Source organism: Hakea prostrata, chromosome 6, assembly GCF_041222555.1.
Source record: "Hakea prostrata isolate BN-2017 chromosome 6, UWA_Hpros_2, whole genome shotgun sequence".
Classification (NCBI taxonomy): Eukaryota; Viridiplantae; Streptophyta; class Magnoliopsida; order Proteales; family Proteaceae; genus Hakea; species Hakea prostrata.
Window position 1 is genome coordinate 14,272,676 of NC_142605.1, and position 20,443 is coordinate 14,293,118.

Consider the following 20,443-nt stretch of genomic DNA (forward strand, 5'->3'; position numbering starts at 1 on the left):
TTTAGAGAAGAAGCCCACATTAGCCCACATATATGTTGCCCTCCAGCAAATGAAGGAGTTAGTTAGAGTAGCTGCCCCTAGCTCCTACAGATCCTAAGATGGGAGTTGCACTTGATGCATCCTTTGCATTTGGCTGGTGGGTCACTTTAAGTCTTCAAGTTTTTGTCGTATACTTTAATTTACATTGTTATAAACAAGTAAACAACTAAGTCACTAACAAAAATTTTTATTTCCACATTACAAGCTTACTACCTTAACCCAAAGTACCACTAAAAGAATAGTTTGGGGCTTAATGTAAGGTTGATGAATGCAATGCAAGACGTGGTGGAGAAGCTCATGCCATAACCTAAAATTCAAGGGACAATTAATGGAGAGGTGAGAACTTATTTAATTGTTTCTTCAACTTCTTGCATATACAGTACAATAATTGAACAGTTGGTGTACAAATTAGGGAGTTCAAGGATGCCTCTAGGAGTTTTGGAAAGCCTTTTGCGGTTGCAACTTGGCATAAAACTAATCCTAGTAAGTAGTTCATTACTATAAGTGATAAGTCCATAAGACTATAACCTATAGGTTATATAAGTATTAAGTATTAGGAGACTTGCCTAATGCATTCTTATATTTGGTTATGCAATTGACTGGTGGGTGTTATGTGGATCTAGTTTGCCAAATCTCAAGGACATAACAATTAAGGTCCTCTCACAAACTTGCTCATCCTTTGGTTGCGAAAGGGACTAGAGCACCTTCTCACTCATCTATAGTAAGGTATTGAATAGATTGGAGAGTAAGAGCCTCGAGGACTTAGTGGATGTGCATTACAACATGAGGTTGAGGGTAGGGCATATACAAGATGATATAAATGACGAAAGTCAGAAACCGATCGAGTTGGCTGATATATTCCATGAGCCCCCTAGAGAGGATGAGGAGGATGATGTCATATATTAGTGGGTTAAGGATTGGGGTGGCCTAATGTTGGATGGGCCAAGAGGGCAGCCGAATCCTACTATTGTTGTTGCCATGGGCCTAGATGCTATGGTTGAGCACATGTCTTCTAATGAGGGTTAGGCTACTGTAGTTGCAGCAGCAAGACCAAGTGTACCATTTTTGGAGCCACTTGGTCGACTTGATACAACCGAGGTGAGGTTTAGTAGTGGGAGTTCAGATGATGCCAATGATACCATCCCTTTAAGTCAACCTTCGAGTAATGGAGGCATTTAGGCTGGTGGTGTTGCTGGTGGAATGCAAGCTAGTCAGCACCATCTCCACAAGGCCCGAGTCATCTAATACATGCAAAACAAGATACGGGCCACGGTTCCCCTGCTGCCCAAACTTATACTAGGAGTAGGAAGACCAGATCAAACTGGGACAGAGGAATGATGACGCGAGTATGCAGGATCTCGCATAGAATATGGGAAGCATAAGCATTGATCATAGTCATAGTGGTTCACAACAGCAGAATTGGGCTAGTTGGTAGTCATCGGAGTACTTATACGGGGATCACACCACTAAGTTAGATTACATTGGGTATTCTTCTTATGCAGATCATGCTATTCCTCAAGACGTTGCACCTAGACAATACACATATGGGAGTGAAGGTGGGTTGTTGACTATGGTTTAGAAACCCCTACCATATATTTAGCAGTAGCATGAACAACAAGAGCAGCAATGGCTTTTTCACCCACCCATGATTGACGATTACCTCAGAGTCCTATTCCTCCAGTATTCTGACATAAAGACATATCAGAGCCACATAAACCGATATGTGACATAGTATAGTGATGAGTTGACTTGGAAGCCGTATGTGGCCACTGTTCAGAATTAGTTGATGGAGAATGCTGAGAGATACCAACCAATAAACCAATCATCAGGTTTCAATATTCAAACTTTAGACTTCTATATATGCAATTGTGTTACTTCCATACAATAAATGTAGTACTCTAAGTCCTTACCATTGATTTCAATTGAATATGTGATGTGGCTTTATATTTCTATTTATAGGCATAGAGGACAATGATGTTGTGTGGCAACACGGTGTCCCTGAAGATCCATGAGGCCAGAGGATCGCATGCAACACTTGGCTGGTGGGTATTGTGATACACCCATGTGTCGTGTTGCCCTACTCCTTATAGGGAATATATGGTAGCCCACCTCATGCAGATGGACGGCCGAAGTGTAGCTGCCGGTGTGCGTTGTGGTCGTGGTGCTGCTAGAGCTGGTGGTCTTGGTGCTGGAGCTAGTGGAGCTAATGCTGGAGTTGGTGGTAGAACTGAGGATTTTGATTGAATATTAATGATTTGATCCCATATTCCCATTCCATAATTGACTTGTACTCTGACGAACTTATGACTTATGGATTATGATTTATGACTTACTAAAACTTCTAATGGTTGTAAACTTTTGAAGATATTTAAGTTCTTTGATGTATTTGATAGCTGATACACTAGCTTTCATTTATATGCCTTAAATGTTCTATATTACATGTTGTCTAACCTTGCATTCCCCAATCCTACAGTATTTCAGTTTCACACATTGAGTCGACTTAGAAGACATATTTAAGGTTATTTTCTCACAAATCCAAGGCCACCAATGTATTTAAAAGGCCTTAAATTGGCTAAATACCAAGTTTTAGCCCAACTTGGACCTTAAAACCCACCAAGATGGGACACCAAGTTGACGCCAAAAAAACCCCCACATCTCAACTGAGATCTTGGTTTTTCAGGGTGGTGAGATCTCGCTTTCTACCTTGCTTATGGATAGGGTTCATCTCCTCCACCGCTCATTATTTTCATTTTTGGGTGGTTCATTCGACATTAAGATTTTTAACTTAGGTTGCTATTGGTTATTTCCTAAGTGAAGTACTATCGGCGTCTGTTATTGCTACATATGCTCAACTATGCTAGCTAATTTTAAGTTTATTTTTATTGTACAAGCTGGAGTTTTCTTTGTGTATACTCCAGCTTGAGGGGAAGTGTTGAGAATTGCAACAACCTTGGTGCACAAGTTGCATAAGTTTTTATTTTGGAGAAGCAATCTTAGTGCTCAAGTTTTGAAAAATCAGAGTTTCTATTTTTGGTTACTGTCTATTTAGTTTCTAATTTTCTTATTGCTTGGTTGACAAGTAAACTCCCTATGATAGTTTTCTTTTTAATAGATTTGGGAGGTTCTATGCAATATGTAATTTTTCTGTTTCCTGTAACTCAGTTTAGGAGACTTTCCTAAACTAAGACTTGATTTTACATTATAAATAAAGTAACAGGGGAGAGCCAAAAGATATACATGCAAGCTTTCTCCCTTCTTCTTCTCTTCTTCTTCAGTCTTCTTCTACTCTTCTTCCTCTTTCTAAGTTTCCTCTTGGTCCTTAGATTGATTGCAAGTGATGAAATTCTATCAACAAGTTTCCTCCCAAAGAAGTACAATAGCTTGATTGGATCTTCTATCAGTCATTGACCTAGCCCAATTTGCATTCGTAAAGCTGTTAATCTTCAAGTGGTTGTACTTCCAAAGAGAAGTCCTGTTCCAAGAGAACACCTCAAGTATCTTATGATGCAATACATGGCATCCAAGTCATCAGTTTTGGGACCATGCATAATCTGACTCCCAACTCCAGCTGGAAACTTTTTTTGGTAAAAATATAAAAGCCCCTCTTTGATCTTGACACGTCAATTCCAACAAAGTACCTTAGGACACCACGATCATTATTTTCAAACTGTTGGGCCGGATAGGGATTTCAATCTACCAATCCCAGCCTTATCATTCCCAGTGAGAGCAATGTTATCAACATAAACGATGAGAGCTGTGATAGGATTGTTGTCCCTCCAGATAAATAGTGTGTAATCAGCTGGACTTTAGGAGAATCCATTTTTAAGGATATGGTGCATTTTTGAAGAGGACAAACTTTCCTTTCAGCAGAAGGAGATTTGAATTCAAGGGGGGGCAACACGCAGACTTCCACTCTAACTGAACGTGGAGAAAAGCATTCTTGAAATCGAGCTGGTATAAGAGCCAATCTCTACTGGCTGCTACAGAGATTACCTTAAATCCTTGATTGAGTTATGTCAAGAAAGGCATTCTTAACATTGAGCTGATAAGGGCCAATCTCTATTGGCTGCTACAGAAAGAAGAACCTTGAATCCTTGATTGAGTTATACTTGGAAAAAGGAGCAAAAGTCTATTGGTAGTTGATCCCATAGACTTGGATGTAGCCTTTGGCAACTAACTAAAGTTTCTATTTCCATAGTACCCCCTGATTTGTTCTTGATTGTGTAGAACCATCCACATCCAACTAGAACCTTCTCTATGAAGATCAACAAACTCATTCCATTTGGGATTAGACATAGCTTCACCAAGTGTTCTGGAATAGTAGAGGAAGCTGTAAAAGTGGAAAAGACTACAACAATAGGAGATCTAATATTCTAGCAAACAAACTTGGGTATGGAATTAGTACAAGCCCTCTTACCCTTCCAAACAAAAATAGGAAGGTCTAACCTAGAAGAATGGAGAATTATGTCACTTGACTCAAGAGAGTCCAGATGTGGATCTGAAGGAGGCTCTTGGTAGGTCTTCTTTTCCTTGCTCTTTATCCTCCTATACACAGTCACAATGTGATAATCCTTCTCCTTACTAGGATCGTCATCCTTATCAACAACAGTCCCTTCTTTTGTTTTCCAATGTCAAACAGAGAGGTAAGCAAGGTGGTAGAAAAGGAATACCAACAGCCTCTTCATTCCCAAGATGCTCAACTATAGAGGATGCTGAGTAGAGGGAGAAGAAAAGGAACAGACTCTGAAAAAGTGACGTCTTTGGAAAGAAGATTTTCACGGGACTGGAGAAGTAACCAAGGAAGACACATTTAAGAGCCCTTCACTCAAGCTTAATATAAGAGAATTGCTAACATGACCATAACATGCACACCCGGGCACCTTGGGAGGAACTAAAAAAAGTAGGAGAAGAGGACAAAGAGACTCCAATGGAGTTTTAGAGCCAAGGACTTGAATGGCATGTGATTGATTAGATAAGTAGCAATAAGAAGAGAACCAGTCCATAATACTTAATGAAAATGCATGCCACCCAAAAGACTTCGTGCTACTTCAAGGAGGTGTCTAACTTTTTTTTCAGCCACTCCTTTTGTTGAGGCGTATCAACACAAGCAATCTGATGAATACCAGGGGCAATAAAAACTATTGTAACACCACATAATGCATCCACCACCCTTATTGGATCTAACAATTTGGATCCGAGTATTAAACTATGTATGAATCAACTGATGGAAGTTAGTAGAGGCAACATACACATCACTTTTCTGCTTGATTGAAAACTCTATGTGATCAAGAATAGTCATCACAAAGGAGACAATAATAATAACTCAACAAGGGAGTGATGGAAGTTGGTCCCCATATGTTAAAAGTGCACAATATGGAATGGAGAAGTGGATCTCATTACCACGATCAATGTTCATAATCTCGTCTCGTCTTGGTGTCTTGACAAGGTCAAGACAACCGAGATATCAAGATTTTGCAAAACACGACACAATTTGGTTGAGTTTTTTGATTAGTTTTTCGGTCGTATTTGGGTCTGAATTTTTGTGTACAGCCTAATTTGAGGCCAATAAATACAATGGCAATGTTACTCTTTACTAAAACCTAACACAAAGTGGTTTTCCTGATTCACACAAGCCCGATTGTATGCAAACGAAACTAGATCATGTATTTCACAAATCTAAACATGGATATACAAGAAACATTGAAACTTCCATTAAAATGCAAGAAAAAAATACTGAGAAGTAGCCAAATCTCAATTATAATTTAAAAATTACAAATTTCACCTTACTACCCCTTGAAATTTTGCAAAATTTCACCGAATTTCTGATATTCAACATCCATCATCTGGGATTCGGCATCATGACAGATGTTATCTTGCTTAAAACCTAAGGCTAATGAATAATACTGTTTTTCTATTTATAGAAATAAGAATTTAGGGGAGACTTTGCTGAGATTTAGTCAACTGTTTCAAACTATTTTTCATCTCACCAAGGTCGAGATGGCCAAGATTTTCAAAATCTCACGAGATTTCAAACCATTATCTTGACATGTTGGCAACACACCAAGCAGAAGAGGAAACCTCCAAGAAAAGGTAATGATGTGTGTTGAAGTATATGTAACTTTGGTAGTTTTACTGTTCACGTGAACAATATTATGCTATTGTTTTTAATATATTTTCTATTTCTAATGTGGGAGTCTTGCTACATAAGTTTTGGGAGTTTTTAGAAAGTATAGTTTCTATTTTCAGAACTTTCTATTTTAGGAGTTAGGAAGTTACTAAAACTGTAATATTTTGTTTCCTTTTTCTAGAGGACAATTACTTGTCTCTCAAGTTGTATTAGATTCATTAGAAACTATAAATAAAAGTGCTCTGTGATTCTAGACTTTTAAGCAAGAATCACAAGCCTCTTCTACTAGTTCTTCATCTCTCTTTTCTTTGTTCAAGTTCAGCTGTTGTTTTGATTATTTAAAGCTTGTTTTCTAACATGGCATCAGAGCAAGTTTAATCAACCTAGGGACTGTTTTCTCTCTCTTGTCTGCCCAGTTTTTTTTTTTTTTTCCTTTTTCTTATCTAGGGTAGCCCCAACCTTCGCTGCAGTAATTGTGAATGGCTGTCCTTCTTCTTTAACTTTTGAAGCACCAAGTATCTATGTATTAATACTACAAAAAGGCCCTAAGCTTTCTGGGGATATGTCTATCTATTTGATTCAATTGAGGCTGCTACTACCCTTTTTTTGTGTGCAAATCTGAAGTTCAATCTACACTATACTGATGTCTTGGGATTCCTCTTGATTCTTGCAAAGATATGCCCATAATTCGGATTGCAAGACCTAAGTATTGTCTTCCATTGTTTGTGCTATAAGTTTAGTTGCAAGTCGTATACTAGTACCCTTGTTTCATTGAGTTTCTCTCTTCTGAAAAATTCTGCTGCTACCTTCTTGCTTTATTACTGCTTCCGTTGTTTATTTCAGAATCAAGTTTAGCCTTCTTTTTATCTAAAACTTCTACAAAAACCTAGAGGACTACTTTTCCTTCATATCAAGATCTTTTAAAATTTTAAATCTAGCAAGAGGTTGTTGCTATGGTCTGAGATCTGATATTATTTGCTACTGCAACTACTGTTATTGCACTTCTGAGTGGATTGCTGCAACGACTACTGCAATTTTAAGATTCCAAACTGGTTCAATATATATTTTCCTGATCTAATTTGCTCATGCCTAAGGGTTAGCGGTGGTCCAGAATTTTTTTCCCCCCTTGGTGAACAAGACTTTGTCCTGTGAGACGATTTTCTACTGCTTGATCAGCTTTATTGGTAAATAATACATTGCTCTGTGGCTGCTACTTTTCCTTCTTGGGTTTCTTTTATGCTCATACTTTTAAGATGCTTGTCACTGGTCATCATTAATTGTCCACGTGTAATGCTACACGTGAGGGGGAGAATGGTACCTTATTCTATATCTACTCAAGATGTGCTGATGGATATTATTAGTGAAGATCTTTGCCCTCAACTTATCTTTGCCCTCAACTTATGGCATTCTACAACAATATCATTGCCTATCTTTACCTATATTGCCCTTTTACCTACCTACTTGATCTATAGTTACCCATACTACCTTACCTACTTGGTCTGCAGTAACCCATACTGTCCTTTACCTTACCTACTTGGTCCGCAGTAACCCATACTGTTTTCTACCTTACCTCTGGGTCCACAGTAACCCATACTGTCCTTTACCTTACCTACTTGGTCCGCAGTAACCCATACTGTTTTCTACCTTACCTACTTGGTCCATAGTAACCCATACTGTCTTTTACCTTACCTACTTGATCCGCAGTAACCCATACTGTTTTTTTTACCTTACCTACTTGGTTCCACAGTAATCAATATTGTCTTTGACCTACCCATACTTTACCTGTTACTTGCCTTCTTGTGAAGCATTTATATGGACATTGGAGTTGCAATTTTGAAGATTTAGTGTGGATATTTCTCCCTGCTACTGGCATTACGTGGATAATGCCTTTTGCCTACCTACTACTTGCGTTCTTGTGAAGCATTTATATGGACTTTGGAGTTACAATTTTGAAGATTTAGTGTGGATATTTCTCCCTATTATCGGCATTATATGGATAGTGTCTTTGATTCTGCTATACTTATGAACTTTGTTCGTCTTCAAAATTGTCAATTGTTCTCAATATTGGATGGTTCTATTGCAAGGAAGAATTAAAGTTTTTTTTAAGTCGGTGTTGATTATCTCCTGGGTGAAGTTTTCTCAGTGTTTATCAACATCTGCCATTGCTACACGATTCAAGATTGGTGCTACTTTTCAAGTTTATTCTTATTGTGCAAGCTGAAGTTTTCTTTGTGTACACTCCAGCTTGAGGGGGAGTGTTGAAGTATATGTAACTTTGGTAGTTTTACTGTTCACGTGAACAATAAAAACAGCTTTTACTGTTCACGTTACTGTTCACATGAACAATATTATGCTATTGTTTTTATTATATTTTCTATTTCTAATGTGGGAGTCTTGCTACATAAGTTTTGGGAGTTTTTAGAAAGTATAGTTTCTATTTTGGTGGTAGTTTCTATTTTCAGAACTTTCTATTTTAGGAGTTAGGAAGTTACTAAAACTGTAATATTTTGTTTCCTTTTTCTAGAGGACAATTACTTGTCTCTCAAGTTGTATTAGATTCATTAGAAGCTATAAATAAAAGTGCTCTGTGATTCTAGACTTTTAAGCAAGAATCACAAGCCTTTTCTACTAGTTCTTCATCTCTCTTTTCTTTGTTCAAGTTCAGCTGTTGTTTTGATTATTTAAAGCTTGTTTTCTAACAATGTGAACACAAAGACTCCCTTTCCGAAACCCTAAGTGAGGCCCCCTGGATGGCTCCAGGAAGCCCCCATAAACTAGCTGAACCCCCTGGTAGGGGTAATTAGGGCATTTCCAGCCCTCTTTCCTAGTTCCATCTACAGTCCTACTGGTTTTATTTCTTAAATTGAGTTTGTTATGAGTCAGTTGAGTCTTTGCTGATCTTAAATTTAGCACATGCGCCTTAGATCTAATAAAAAAAAGAATTCAGGAATTTGTTTATTTAACCTAAAGTCTTATTTCAGCATCTGTCTTTAGTTATTTAGATTCCAAATCAAGAGTTCAAGTTTTTTTTTTTTTTGGATGAATGCAAGAGTTCAAGTTAGGTGGTAGGATCCTTGTCTGTTAAGGATTCCCACTTAGTGTGAAAATCTTATAGTAGGCTATAAATAGGCCTATTATTTCTTTGTAAGTTTCAAGTTTGATTGTCTAAAATTAAGTGTCTTATGGAACACAAGGTCGCGATTCTCTAGGGGAGGGCCACGAGCAGATTTTGAAGAGTTTTCAATTACAACCAGCAGCCATTAGTCATCTACAAAACCTCCTAACAAGTAAGAGAGCACCCCAGCCCCTTTCCCCTCTTTTTCCCTATCCACACAAGCCTCCCCTCCCCTGCCCCTCTCCTGTCCTGCGCACCTCCAATGTCCCCTCCCCCTTGCTGCCGTAACACAACAGCAGCCCCCACTTCCCCTGTAGCACCCTCTAGCCCCTACCCCTCAACCCCATGACTCTTCCCTGCCCTTCCCCACTCCCCTTAGCATCTGCAGGTCTCCCCACCCCTTCTTCTTCCCCACAGCAGCCCTAGAACCCCAATCCCTGTATCTCCCTATCCCCAGCCCCCTAACTTCCTTTTCTTCTTCCCTTAGGATTGCACCACCCTTAGGTGTTTTCCCTACTGTTACTTCCCCAAGTAAGCCTCGTTTTCCAAGGTTTAAATCTTTCCTGCACTTCATCTTTCTCTGAATTTTCTGTAACTTATTTCAAATTTCCGAAACCTAGCTCTATTGCTATTCAGACCCTCCCTTGTGTTCTAGAATCATTAGAATAAGGTCTGAACATTTGAAGGCAGCAAGTACAGCCCCTTTCACACCCTAGCCAAATCCCTGCCCCCAAACCATAGTTTTTCTAGTTTTCATTAAAATCATGGTTATCAAGGCAACAAGGCAAGGCAAGGTGATAGAGGGCAACAAAAATCAAGGTGACACCAAGTTGCCTTGACCCAAAGATGGGCCTAGGCGCCTAGGCGGCTGCCAAGGCATGCCTAGGCAGGAAGCTTTGACAACCATGGTTAAAATTCAGACCTCAGTTAAGTGTTACAGCAGGTTTTCTAGAGCTACAGAATACCCTAAAAGTTCTAGAGCAACCTGTATCTTTGCTGGGATTCATGGGCAGCCCTCCACAACTACCTGTAACCATAAAACTAGGCATACACCAGGTAATTTGGAAGAATACAAAATCCGGAAAAGAAAAATAATCAACCATAGCAACCAGAACATTTTTAAGCCAAAGATTGCAGGCCTCCCTCAGACTTAGCTTTCAGAGCAGTCACAACCAAATATAAAACCAATCATCTCATAGTAGTCAATCATCCTCGTTCATAAAGATAAGAACATCCAAGGAAGAAAACAGAGCACGCGATACATGTGCAACAAGAAAGGTAATAGCCATGAGGACAACACTCAACCCAAGAAAAAAATGATCAAGCAAAAACAAGCATAATTTTAACCCAAAGAACACATCACAGGCCTCTTTCAGACGTAGGTTTCAGACCTGTCACACCCAAAAATATGACCAATCATTCTTCCCTGTTGACAAAGATAAGTTACATTCAAGGAAGAAAGACAGAGCAGGCCATGCCTGACCAGCCAAGATGAAGAAGGTTTGGTTATAAAACCATTCCCAAATGAGAGGAGAAGCCTACGGGTTTGAAGAAGCAGCCCTAGGCAATTCCAAAGAACCCCCTCTTCTTTTGTAGGGTTTCAAAGAGAGGTGACAAAGAAGAACTTGGTCAACTCTCAAACCAAGCTCTTATACCAAGTTAAAAACAGTTAGGATCAGCAATACAAAGAGACCAAAGGTTGACAAAGTGAAAGGAGATGGAGTAAGGAAGAGAGAAGAGTTGGACGAGTGTAAATTGAGAGAAGCAAGAACATGCCCATATTCATTACTTGAAGTAAAAGGAAATCACATTAACCTCCCTAGGGAGGTTAAAAAGAAGAAAAATTAATCGAAAGCACAACTTGAGATGTTACAAACCAACATTAGAATGAAGTACCCCTATTACACAACTTCCAGTAAGGTGGCAAACTGGGAACTGCCAATTTGGATAAGCTGCATTCCGTGCTACATTTAGTGACATGGAATAACAACCAGTTAATGCTTTCACCAACATTAAAATTATGCAAAAATTTAGAAGGACAAACTGGTATATTCATTAGCATCATGACAGACATTTCAACATTTCTAAGTAATTCGAATAAATAGAAAATTAAATTTCTTTTGATAACTATTACGAGGATTAGAAAGTTACAGAGAAACAGAACCGAAAAATTCAGACAGATTCACAGAGATATGATCAATCAAAAGATGAAATAATCTGTCAATTACAAATATGGAAGGAGAGGATTGACCACTTGTGCGGGATAATTCAATAATTGCTAGCAATGGCATGAAAAGTGAAAATTTTCAGATGGAGATAAGATCCAATAAAGACAAAACAAGAACTAGCTTACCTTCTATCAGGTCCCCCACCTGATGCAACAGTATCACTCACAGTAAGAACAGCCACTTTAAACCCAGCATCTTGAGATTCAACATTATTTTTATGTGATGAGATTCTTTGTGAAGAAGAATTCAGATCCACTGAGAATGAATTCTCACTCACAGGAAAATTGCTCAAATCAGAAATAACAATAGCCGATACAGAAGTTCCAGCAGAAAGCATAGTGCCTGTAGCTGGCAACTCTAACAATGCATTTGCAGATTTCATACTTAGAAGCCTGCTACTCATCTGATGACCAGTACTTTCAGCAACAAAACTGTAACCATAAAAAGCCACATAAGGATGTCCAACAAATTATCTTCAGCAATAATTTTAAAAAAAAGATACACATTGTTCAACATACATATCTACAATGAAGAGATCTAGTTCCTACCCTGGATTTCCAGAACCATCATTAACCTTCCATCTAATAATGGCACGGTGAAACTCTGGTCTAACTGCATCCGTCTTAATAGGCTGTGAAATACGAGTATGTACTCTGTTCAATGAGCAATAGAGTAAGGTCAAAAATCACCATTATATAAAGAAATGTAACAAGGAGATGTGACTATTAAGCATGCCAAGAAACAACATGTGCTGCAAATATACATCAAACACACAATAGAAAGTTCAATCCCATACTATTTTTTGGAGATAAAAGTATTCAATTACAAAACTTAGGGAATAGCAATTGAATGGAGGAAATAGTTGGTGTCACCAAGCAAATTTCAGAAACCTCAAATGGTGAGGGCTTGACCATCCGGCAAGAAGACGAATGGCAGGGACGGCGAAGATATGGAAACAAACCAAGCAGCTCACAGGATTTCCAGGTAGACCAAATGCCAGAATCTTCCTAACTGTCTTCTCCTGTCCTGATTTTACAACAACCTCTGCAAATGTCAAAGGTTTCCCGGGTTTCATGAGAACCTGAACAAAGAACCAACTCGGAATAAGCACAACGAAATAATATGAATAGTTCTGTATCTTTGTTAGATAAGCTGGGTTCAAACCCAAAATTCATGGTGGAAAGGTTGGGTGTTACAATTTGAGCTACAAGCTCAAGCCTAGGAAAGCATATAGCCATATACGTTACATGTACCCACACTGGTTTGAACCCTATTACATGTGCCCCTAAAAAATGCAAATTACATGCACCTTTTAGAATAGGATCTAAATTACAAAAACATTCTCTGTTGAAGCTCAGCTGCTAGTTATAAAAAAAGTTTTCAAAGGGCCATGTTATGTGACCAATTCCTTGCGTTGTTGAGAGCTTTTAGAGAGGCTATCTATTCTCTTTTGCTGCAGTTAAAGGTTTGTTCTCTTGTTTAACTTATCCATCCTATTAGGTTCTAGAGATGTTATATGCAAATGTTGTCCTTCAATTCTTTACAGCAATTTTGCCTGAACATGCAAGTTAGAGATTTGATGTTGAAATCTCTCCCGATCTTTATGTATGGTATCAGCATTGTTGGAAACTTGGAATAGGATCTCTCATATTTGATATATGTTTATCAGCCCCTGCAGATTACATTACATTGATTTAGATCTAGATCTGAATCATCTGATAATATTCTTTCAAATTTGTTTTGTCACAGATTTTACGACAGGGATATATATTTTTCTTGTTTGATTGATTTATTTCATACCAGTTTATTTTCCTCATTTTGTGAAATCTTTGCTCTAGGATTATCAACATGAGACCAACCGTGCAAGTAGAGTTTTCTAAACTTTTTTTTTTTGGAGGGGGGGGGGTTGGATGAATGAGTCTGCTGGAATTGATCCCTTTCACTGGATATGGCTCAAGCTCCATTTTAGGGGCTGCCAAATTCATTTGGGGAAGAAAAGAAGAAGATAAGGGTATTAGTGGTATTTCACCTACCACTATTTTTAGTTAATTACGTAAAGGGGTAAAACTGTCTTTTATTCCTAACAACTAACAGTCAATCAACAGTTAGGTTTGGAAGGGGAAAATGCTTCTTTTCTTTTCGTTTTTTTTTTTTTTTTTTTTTTTAAATTTTGGGTGGGGGCGGACAGAGGGGGATGTAATAGGGTTCAAAACCTATGGGGTGCATGTGAAAAACCTTAAAAATCAATATAATAGTTAAAGCAATGCTCTCACTCTACCTATTTCTGACCTAAAGGATTATTGGAGGAGAGATCGAATAAAGAAGTGCTGAGAGACACGAAGGAAGTACAATGAACCATCAGACTACCTTGTTGAAGTGCACAGTCCCTTTTCTTTCCAACAAAGGCTTGACGAAATCCCTGTCCCCCATGGAAACACCTCCAGAAGTTAAAAGGATATCAATTCCAGCAGAAATGGCACTGTCCAAGATTCCTTCAAGATGTTGTTCATCATCACGAGCAATACCAAGGTCGACAACTCTGCAATGCTGTTGCATTGCAGCTGCCAGCAACATAGCACGGTTGGAGTCCCTGATCTGCAATAAATGACAAAATCAAGATACTAAGGTTATGGTGTGCCTTAGAGTGTTTAGATTCATCGATCCAAAAATGCTTTATGGGAATTCAACTTGCTGTTCATTTAAACAATTTTTGAAAAAGAATGCATCTGGTACACAGAATAATCAAATTCACAGTTGCATTACGAACATCAATACCTGGCCCCGACCAAGATTGATTGTGGTTGGTTCTACAACCTCATCCCCTGTGGAAAGTACAGCAACTGTTGGACGAGGATATACCTGCAAATTTCATTGATTCCTTAGCTCGTTCAGACTTCGAATCAAAAGATGAAAAGGTGGAAAGGAAGACACGACATCACCTTCACCATCATTACGCCTACAGCAGCCAGTAGGCCAATTTCAGAAGCACCTACTAGTTCCCCAGACCTCAGTACTACAGCATTTTTTTCAATGTCACAACCCTGACCAGCAAAATCTTAAATTTTAAATCACAATTGGAAAGAAAAGATCAGAGAGAAAATGAGCACAGTTAAGCTGGTAACATCTTACATGTCCTACATGATTGAACAACAATATTGAATAAGAAGATATGTTAAAGGTATCTAGCAATCAACAAGTTTGATTTGGTGTCAACATAGAAAACCCCTAAGTGTAGTAGAAACATTTGACTTCATCATCATGCAGGTCCCTTGATATATACAGTGAGAAGGCTGAGTTAGACATTGCCTCAGTTACTCTTTGATGCAGTTAAGCTGCTCAAAACAGTCTCAGCTGTAGGCAGGAATCCCTATACCTACAAAATTCTGGCTCTAGATTTAAAAGGCTTAAATTTTTAGTTACCCTATCCATTGGTTTATTTCAATCATTGGTCTAAGTTGTAATTCCAATAAAAACTCTGGAGTTATTCTTGACATGAACAGTAACCTAGTAATAATTTTGTTTCCCTGTTTCAGTCACAGTCGGAGAACTCTCAACCATATTCCTGCATACCAATTAATCCAACCAGGGAAATATAGCCACTAGTTTAAATCCAATTGAGGTCATATCCATAATCCACCCCATATCCCATAAACTAAAATTTCAAGAAACCCTTTCTTGGTCCCCATATGAGTTGGTGAAAGAACTGGTCCTCATTCAATTGAGGCTACATCACATAGAAGCATGAAGCAAGACCATGGAAAGGTTAAAGAACACCATAAAGCAGTCCAAAGGAGTAACTTTTAACTGCAACTCTGGCTGAGTCAAGGAGAAAGAAAAACTTTTCAAATTAGGTTGATGGTAGCATGGCCAGGACTAGATTTGGTTGAAATAGGTTTCAAATGCCTATTTCCACAAAAGAAGTGCTCCTTTGGTGTCACTGACTCACCGTGGCCTCCATTTATGCTCTTTACAAGATTTTTTTTTTTTAACCAAATGACGCTTCACAAGATCTGTTCAGAGACTTCAAATAAGAATCACTTCCTTGGAAGTTGGAACCCCTTTGTAACCTAGGGTTCCACAGAGAGAGAGAGAGAGAGAGAGAGTTGAAGGAACAAGAAGAAAACTCAAACTGTCAAACCAACAACCAACAGAGTGTGTTTTGATACCAAGTTTGATATTTAAAGAACAAAGATGAAGAAGGTTGAATGTTTATTGTCTCCACCACACCTAAATTAAGAAGGTTGAATGTTTATTGTCTCCACCACACCTAAATTACTTCACTAATGGTAAGCAAAGGAATTACATGCACATCCCTCAGGAGGAAAAAGGTGAAAATGGAAAATTAGAAAATAAGGTGACTAGTCTGTAAAGAACCCTTCTTACATAGACTCCACCAGTTAGAGCACATTTTATGATCTATTCATAGATATCCAACATTTTCTATTTGTAGAAACTACAAATAACTTCAAAAGCTGGAACTTCCATTAATGTCTCCTCTTGTATGAGTATCAGTACGCCACTTTTATTACTATAATCACCACAGGCTCTAAAAATGTTATAGATTGTAAAATGATATGAACTATTTCAAAAAAGTAGCAGTCAATGCTAATACTATCACCAATATAGACTTTATAAAGCAACCAAGTTGTACCACTGGACGGATGTCCTGGCCGTGGACTGCTTGCTTCAATATTTTCACTCGCTTTGCTTCACCTGGACCATCTTCTACATTTTCAGTGTCCTCAACCTGAATAACAGCATCAGCACCATCGGGTATTGGTCCTGAGAAGGAAGAAAAAGAAAAAGTAAGCACAACATAATTTTTTTAAATTGGCTGTTGCAAAAGGTTTGACAGTCTTCATTATCTTGAAAAGAAAAAAAAAATTGATTGTACTGGAACTTGTAAAGAACAAGCTTTGTTTTATAGATTTGTTTCTTAGAGCAATGCGAGAAGCTAACTGGAGCTAATCCTTATTATCAAGACCTGTGAAGATGGATTATCACCTACTTCAACTCCTTAAAACTTTTCAACCAAAAAACGAGTCTTTAAACCAGAATCTTATCATTCTATTAATAATTTATTTAAGAAATTTTCACATGACCCCCCTTTGTTTCCATTGAAAACACGGCAGTACGGCACACCTTCCCCAAAATCAATACCTTACAAAGACCCCCTTCCACACTTAACATCGTTAGTGACCATTTACATGAGACCATTAAAATTCAAATTGAGATTTTGACAAGACCATATTACCTTTGGCGGTCATATGGGCCGTCAACATTGTGCCATGTAGGACTTCGAACTAATGTTCCTAATAAAAAAGGCAGGATATACCTGTGATTATGATTTTTTTTTTTTTATTTTAAATTCAAGGGTTTTAAAAATATCAAAGTTACAAAATCAAGCCCTTGGCTGAAACTCGATGAAAGCCCCATTCCCAAGCTGTGCAAGAGAACCCTAGTTTGGAGAATACCAAACAGACCCTCCAAAAGAATGTAGTATTCAACAACAAATACAACAAACAGGCCGAAGCCACCCTTCTATAAAGGGCTAGACAACAGGTCAAGTGAGCATCTATTAGACCCTCTGAATAAAATTTATCTGCAATGAACTTGTAAATTAAGGTTCAACCTTCAAACCAAAGGAAAAACTCCCACATAGGGTTCTTTGAGTTTCCAAATGATGAAAAGAAGTCAAACGGTAGAATAATCAACATTGGGATTATCTTCAGCATAGTCATGTCAATGCACACAAGCACAGAGAGAAAACAGCAGGACAAAAACCTAGCGTTTCTTAATGGCCCATAAAGCACAAGCTGATTAACCTGATCCATTTAAGTCTAAAGCTACCACCATATTAAACCATCTAGCCGTCCCATATAGCTAAGACTTAAATTTGGACTCGGAAGTCAACACAGTTTGCCAATACGATAAATATGTTCATTAGAAAGATGCAAGAGCTGGATTCTTGATGTTAACGAATAAGAGAAGTGCTTTGGATTAAAACTAACCATGCAATTTTCCCCAAAATTTAGAGCAAGACCAAAAGCTGAAATTTCTCGATGTTCATCAAAAAAGATGATTCGGTTTCATGTGTCTTAACTCTTGTCTAACCTTCTCCTCTCCTGTGGTTAGAACCATGGAGATACAGATACCCTTTCAGCATTTTGGCGGCCAGATTGTTTTTCTTCTTTTTGATCACGCAGCTACAAACTAGGGTTGAGAATGGGGCTTTCATCGAGTTTCAGCCAAGGACTCGATTTTGTAAATTTGGAATTTTCAAATCCTTGAATGTAAAATAAGAAAGTCAAAATTACAGTTTACAAGTATACCTCATTGCATTAATTGGGACCATCAGATCAAAGTTCTTCCACTTGGTGCAATCCTAAAATATCCAAAATGGTTTTATAAAGTGAGTGTAAAAATATAAAATCACATTTCAGATTAACAGGTCACTAACAGTGTTAATTGTAGAGGTGGTCTTTGTAAGGTTTTGATATGGTGGTTTTGCGCCCCCCCCGCCGGGGGGGGGGGCATGTTTCATATAGAAATGGAGGGGGCTCATGGTAAAAAAATATTTATTTAAATCAACCTATAAAGGTGGTGAATAGGTTGGACTAATAGTTAGTTGCTTCTTTTTTGATACTATAGCAACAAGTGCGGAAATTAAAAAGAGAGCAATTCAACCACAAGCAACACAAGATTTACAAAGGTTCAACTCAACCGAGTCTGCATCCACTCCTCTCTAAACTTATAGAGATTCCTACTAGTGATCCCCCTTTGCACTGTAGGTGGGGAAACAACACCCTTATGCACTTCTTGTTAGAGGACAAGAGAAAAATTACAAATCTTGCTTCTACACAAGAGTACCCCATCACTTAAGGATGAGAGATTCCTCGTACTTAGTCAAAATCCACTCTAGAAACTAAGTATACAACCAATTATTTAAAATGTAAAGATAGAGATACCTATTAAAGAGTGAGGCACATTACCCTTTAAGTGTCTGATGCTAATGATATACGTGCACACTTGATGCAGCAATGGTCTCCTTTAATAGCTTTTCCTCTTAATAAAACTTAAAAGGAAGTGAGAAGATAGAGCCTTGAGTTCTTCACAAGTGACTCTTCAATGAGAGCAACTGAACTCAAGAGGTGAATTTGGTTAATGATTCTACTAACGATAATCATTAGGGGGTCACTAAGGCCTTTATAGTCAAAAGCAGGGATAATTTTGAATCACAAATATCAATTACTACCACGTAGGTGGACCAATTGGGCAATAGTGCAAACGAATGGGCCACTGACTCTGTTGCTGAATGATGCCTTGCCTATTGGTCAACAGGTACATCGACTAACACATCCATTTGGTCAACTTTGACTATAGGGTCAATTTCCAAGTTTTTGGACCATAAATGCACATGTGTGGGCCCTCCTAACTTTTAAGTGTGAGTTGGGAATTACATACAACATCATGACAGTTGTCCTAGTCTATGTGGAAGGTCTTGTTCATTGATGATGATGTTCAGCTTTTTGATACACTCTAGATGTATGAGGTCTTCAAGGTTGTTTTTCCTTGTTTGACATGAAGATCTTTGACGTGATCTTTCATATCCATTACAGGATTCTTGAATTGACTTTTCCCGTTTATCACTGGATTCTAATGTCTTTCTTAATTTGTTGCCACGTATTCAGCCATCTTTCTTCATGTGTCATATCTGTTACCAACTCCTTACAATCACTCAAAATAATAGGCTTATAAATATTTGTGATCATCAGAATGCATAGATCAAAGGGGTCATTTTCCAACCAATTAGACACGGCCATACTCATGCTTCCCTCCCATGGGAAGAAGGAAATTCAAGAAGTGAATCAGCTGGGTGCTATTTATTGTTTTGCATCCTTTCCTTACAAAGGGAAAAGAAAATTCTGAACGGTAAAACTAAACCTATACCCTGGCACTGGAACCAAAGCTACACCTACAGTATTTAGTGAACTCTAAAGCGATTTAAGAGCAGCAAAGCAGCATGGTCGCAGCAGCAAAGCACAATCAACAGAATTCAGAAAAACGCAGCTCTATTCATACACAGTTTACATGAACGGCCAGAAATTTAACAATTTTTGAACAGTCAAACTTTCACTTCATTAACAATATTTTCAAGGCGAGGAGATCAAATGCTAGCAAACAGGAGGATGATGATCAGCCTAATTGTGAGGGAACACTCTGCTACATTTGTTATATTCCCAGAGTCTGTAATAGTTTGGTTGCTATGTAGCTAAAGAATCATTTTTGTTGCTCTACATGAACTCATGGGAAGGATATCCTGTTATGTGCATGGCACATCTGCTTCCTAGCATGCCATGTGGTTGAAGGAGTAGCATGACATGTATGGCAGTTATCAATATTAATAGGGAGTATTCTAGGAAGTTAGAGAGTAGACAGAAGTTATCTAATAGTGGCAAACATGAGGTGGGTTACTTAGAGGTGGGCACATGGTAATTATAATGGCTTGTACTCTTTAGCTAGCTATTATTCTCCATTACTGAGACAAAAATTGAAAACTCATATCTATATATATATATATATGGGGGGTTACTGATGTAAACCAGGTCTGGGGCAAAGGGTAACTTTGTAATTCCCTAGACTTAGGGCTTAGCCCAGGAGGTTCCAGCGAAAGAGGGAAGGGTTTTAGGGTTTCTAATGGGGTTCAGAGCCTGCTGAGACTGTTAACCATATCTGAATTATATTGCAAACAGAAGTTGTATGCGATGGGGGTGGGGAGGGTTTCTAAGGCCTAGAACAAAGGGGAAGGGGGCAGAGATGCTACGGTAGTGAAGGGAGGGTTTCCTAGGGTTGCGTGGACCAAGGAGAGGGATGGGAAGGGGCTGTGGACAGGGAGGGAAGGTAGGGATGGGCTGCTGTACTTACTTGATGGCT

At 38.4% G+C, this 20,443-nt stretch overlaps 1 protein-coding gene across 1 annotated transcript in view; it reads right to left on the bottom strand.

Moving 5' to 3' along the window:
• Positions 1-20,443, bottom strand: part of B73 (molybdopterin biosynthesis CNX1 protein / molybdenum cofactor biosynthesis enzyme CNX1 (CNX1)) — a 36,538-nt gene that overhangs the window by 13,579 nt on the left and 2,516 nt on the right. The window contains exons 3-9 of the mRNA XM_089158390.1: positions 16,161-16,291; positions 14,449-14,550; positions 14,285-14,368; positions 13,877-14,104; positions 12,400-12,590; positions 12,058-12,162; positions 11,635-11,940 (exon numbers count right to left, since the gene is read on the bottom strand). Of these exons, the coding sequence (XP_089014516.1) occupies positions 11,635-11,940; positions 12,058-12,162; positions 12,400-12,590; positions 13,877-14,104; positions 14,285-14,368; positions 14,449-14,550; positions 16,161-16,291 (1,147 nt within the window). The remainder of the gene's footprint in view (positions 1-11,634; positions 11,941-12,057; positions 12,163-12,399; positions 12,591-13,876; positions 14,105-14,284; positions 14,369-14,448; positions 14,551-16,160; positions 16,292-20,443) is intronic.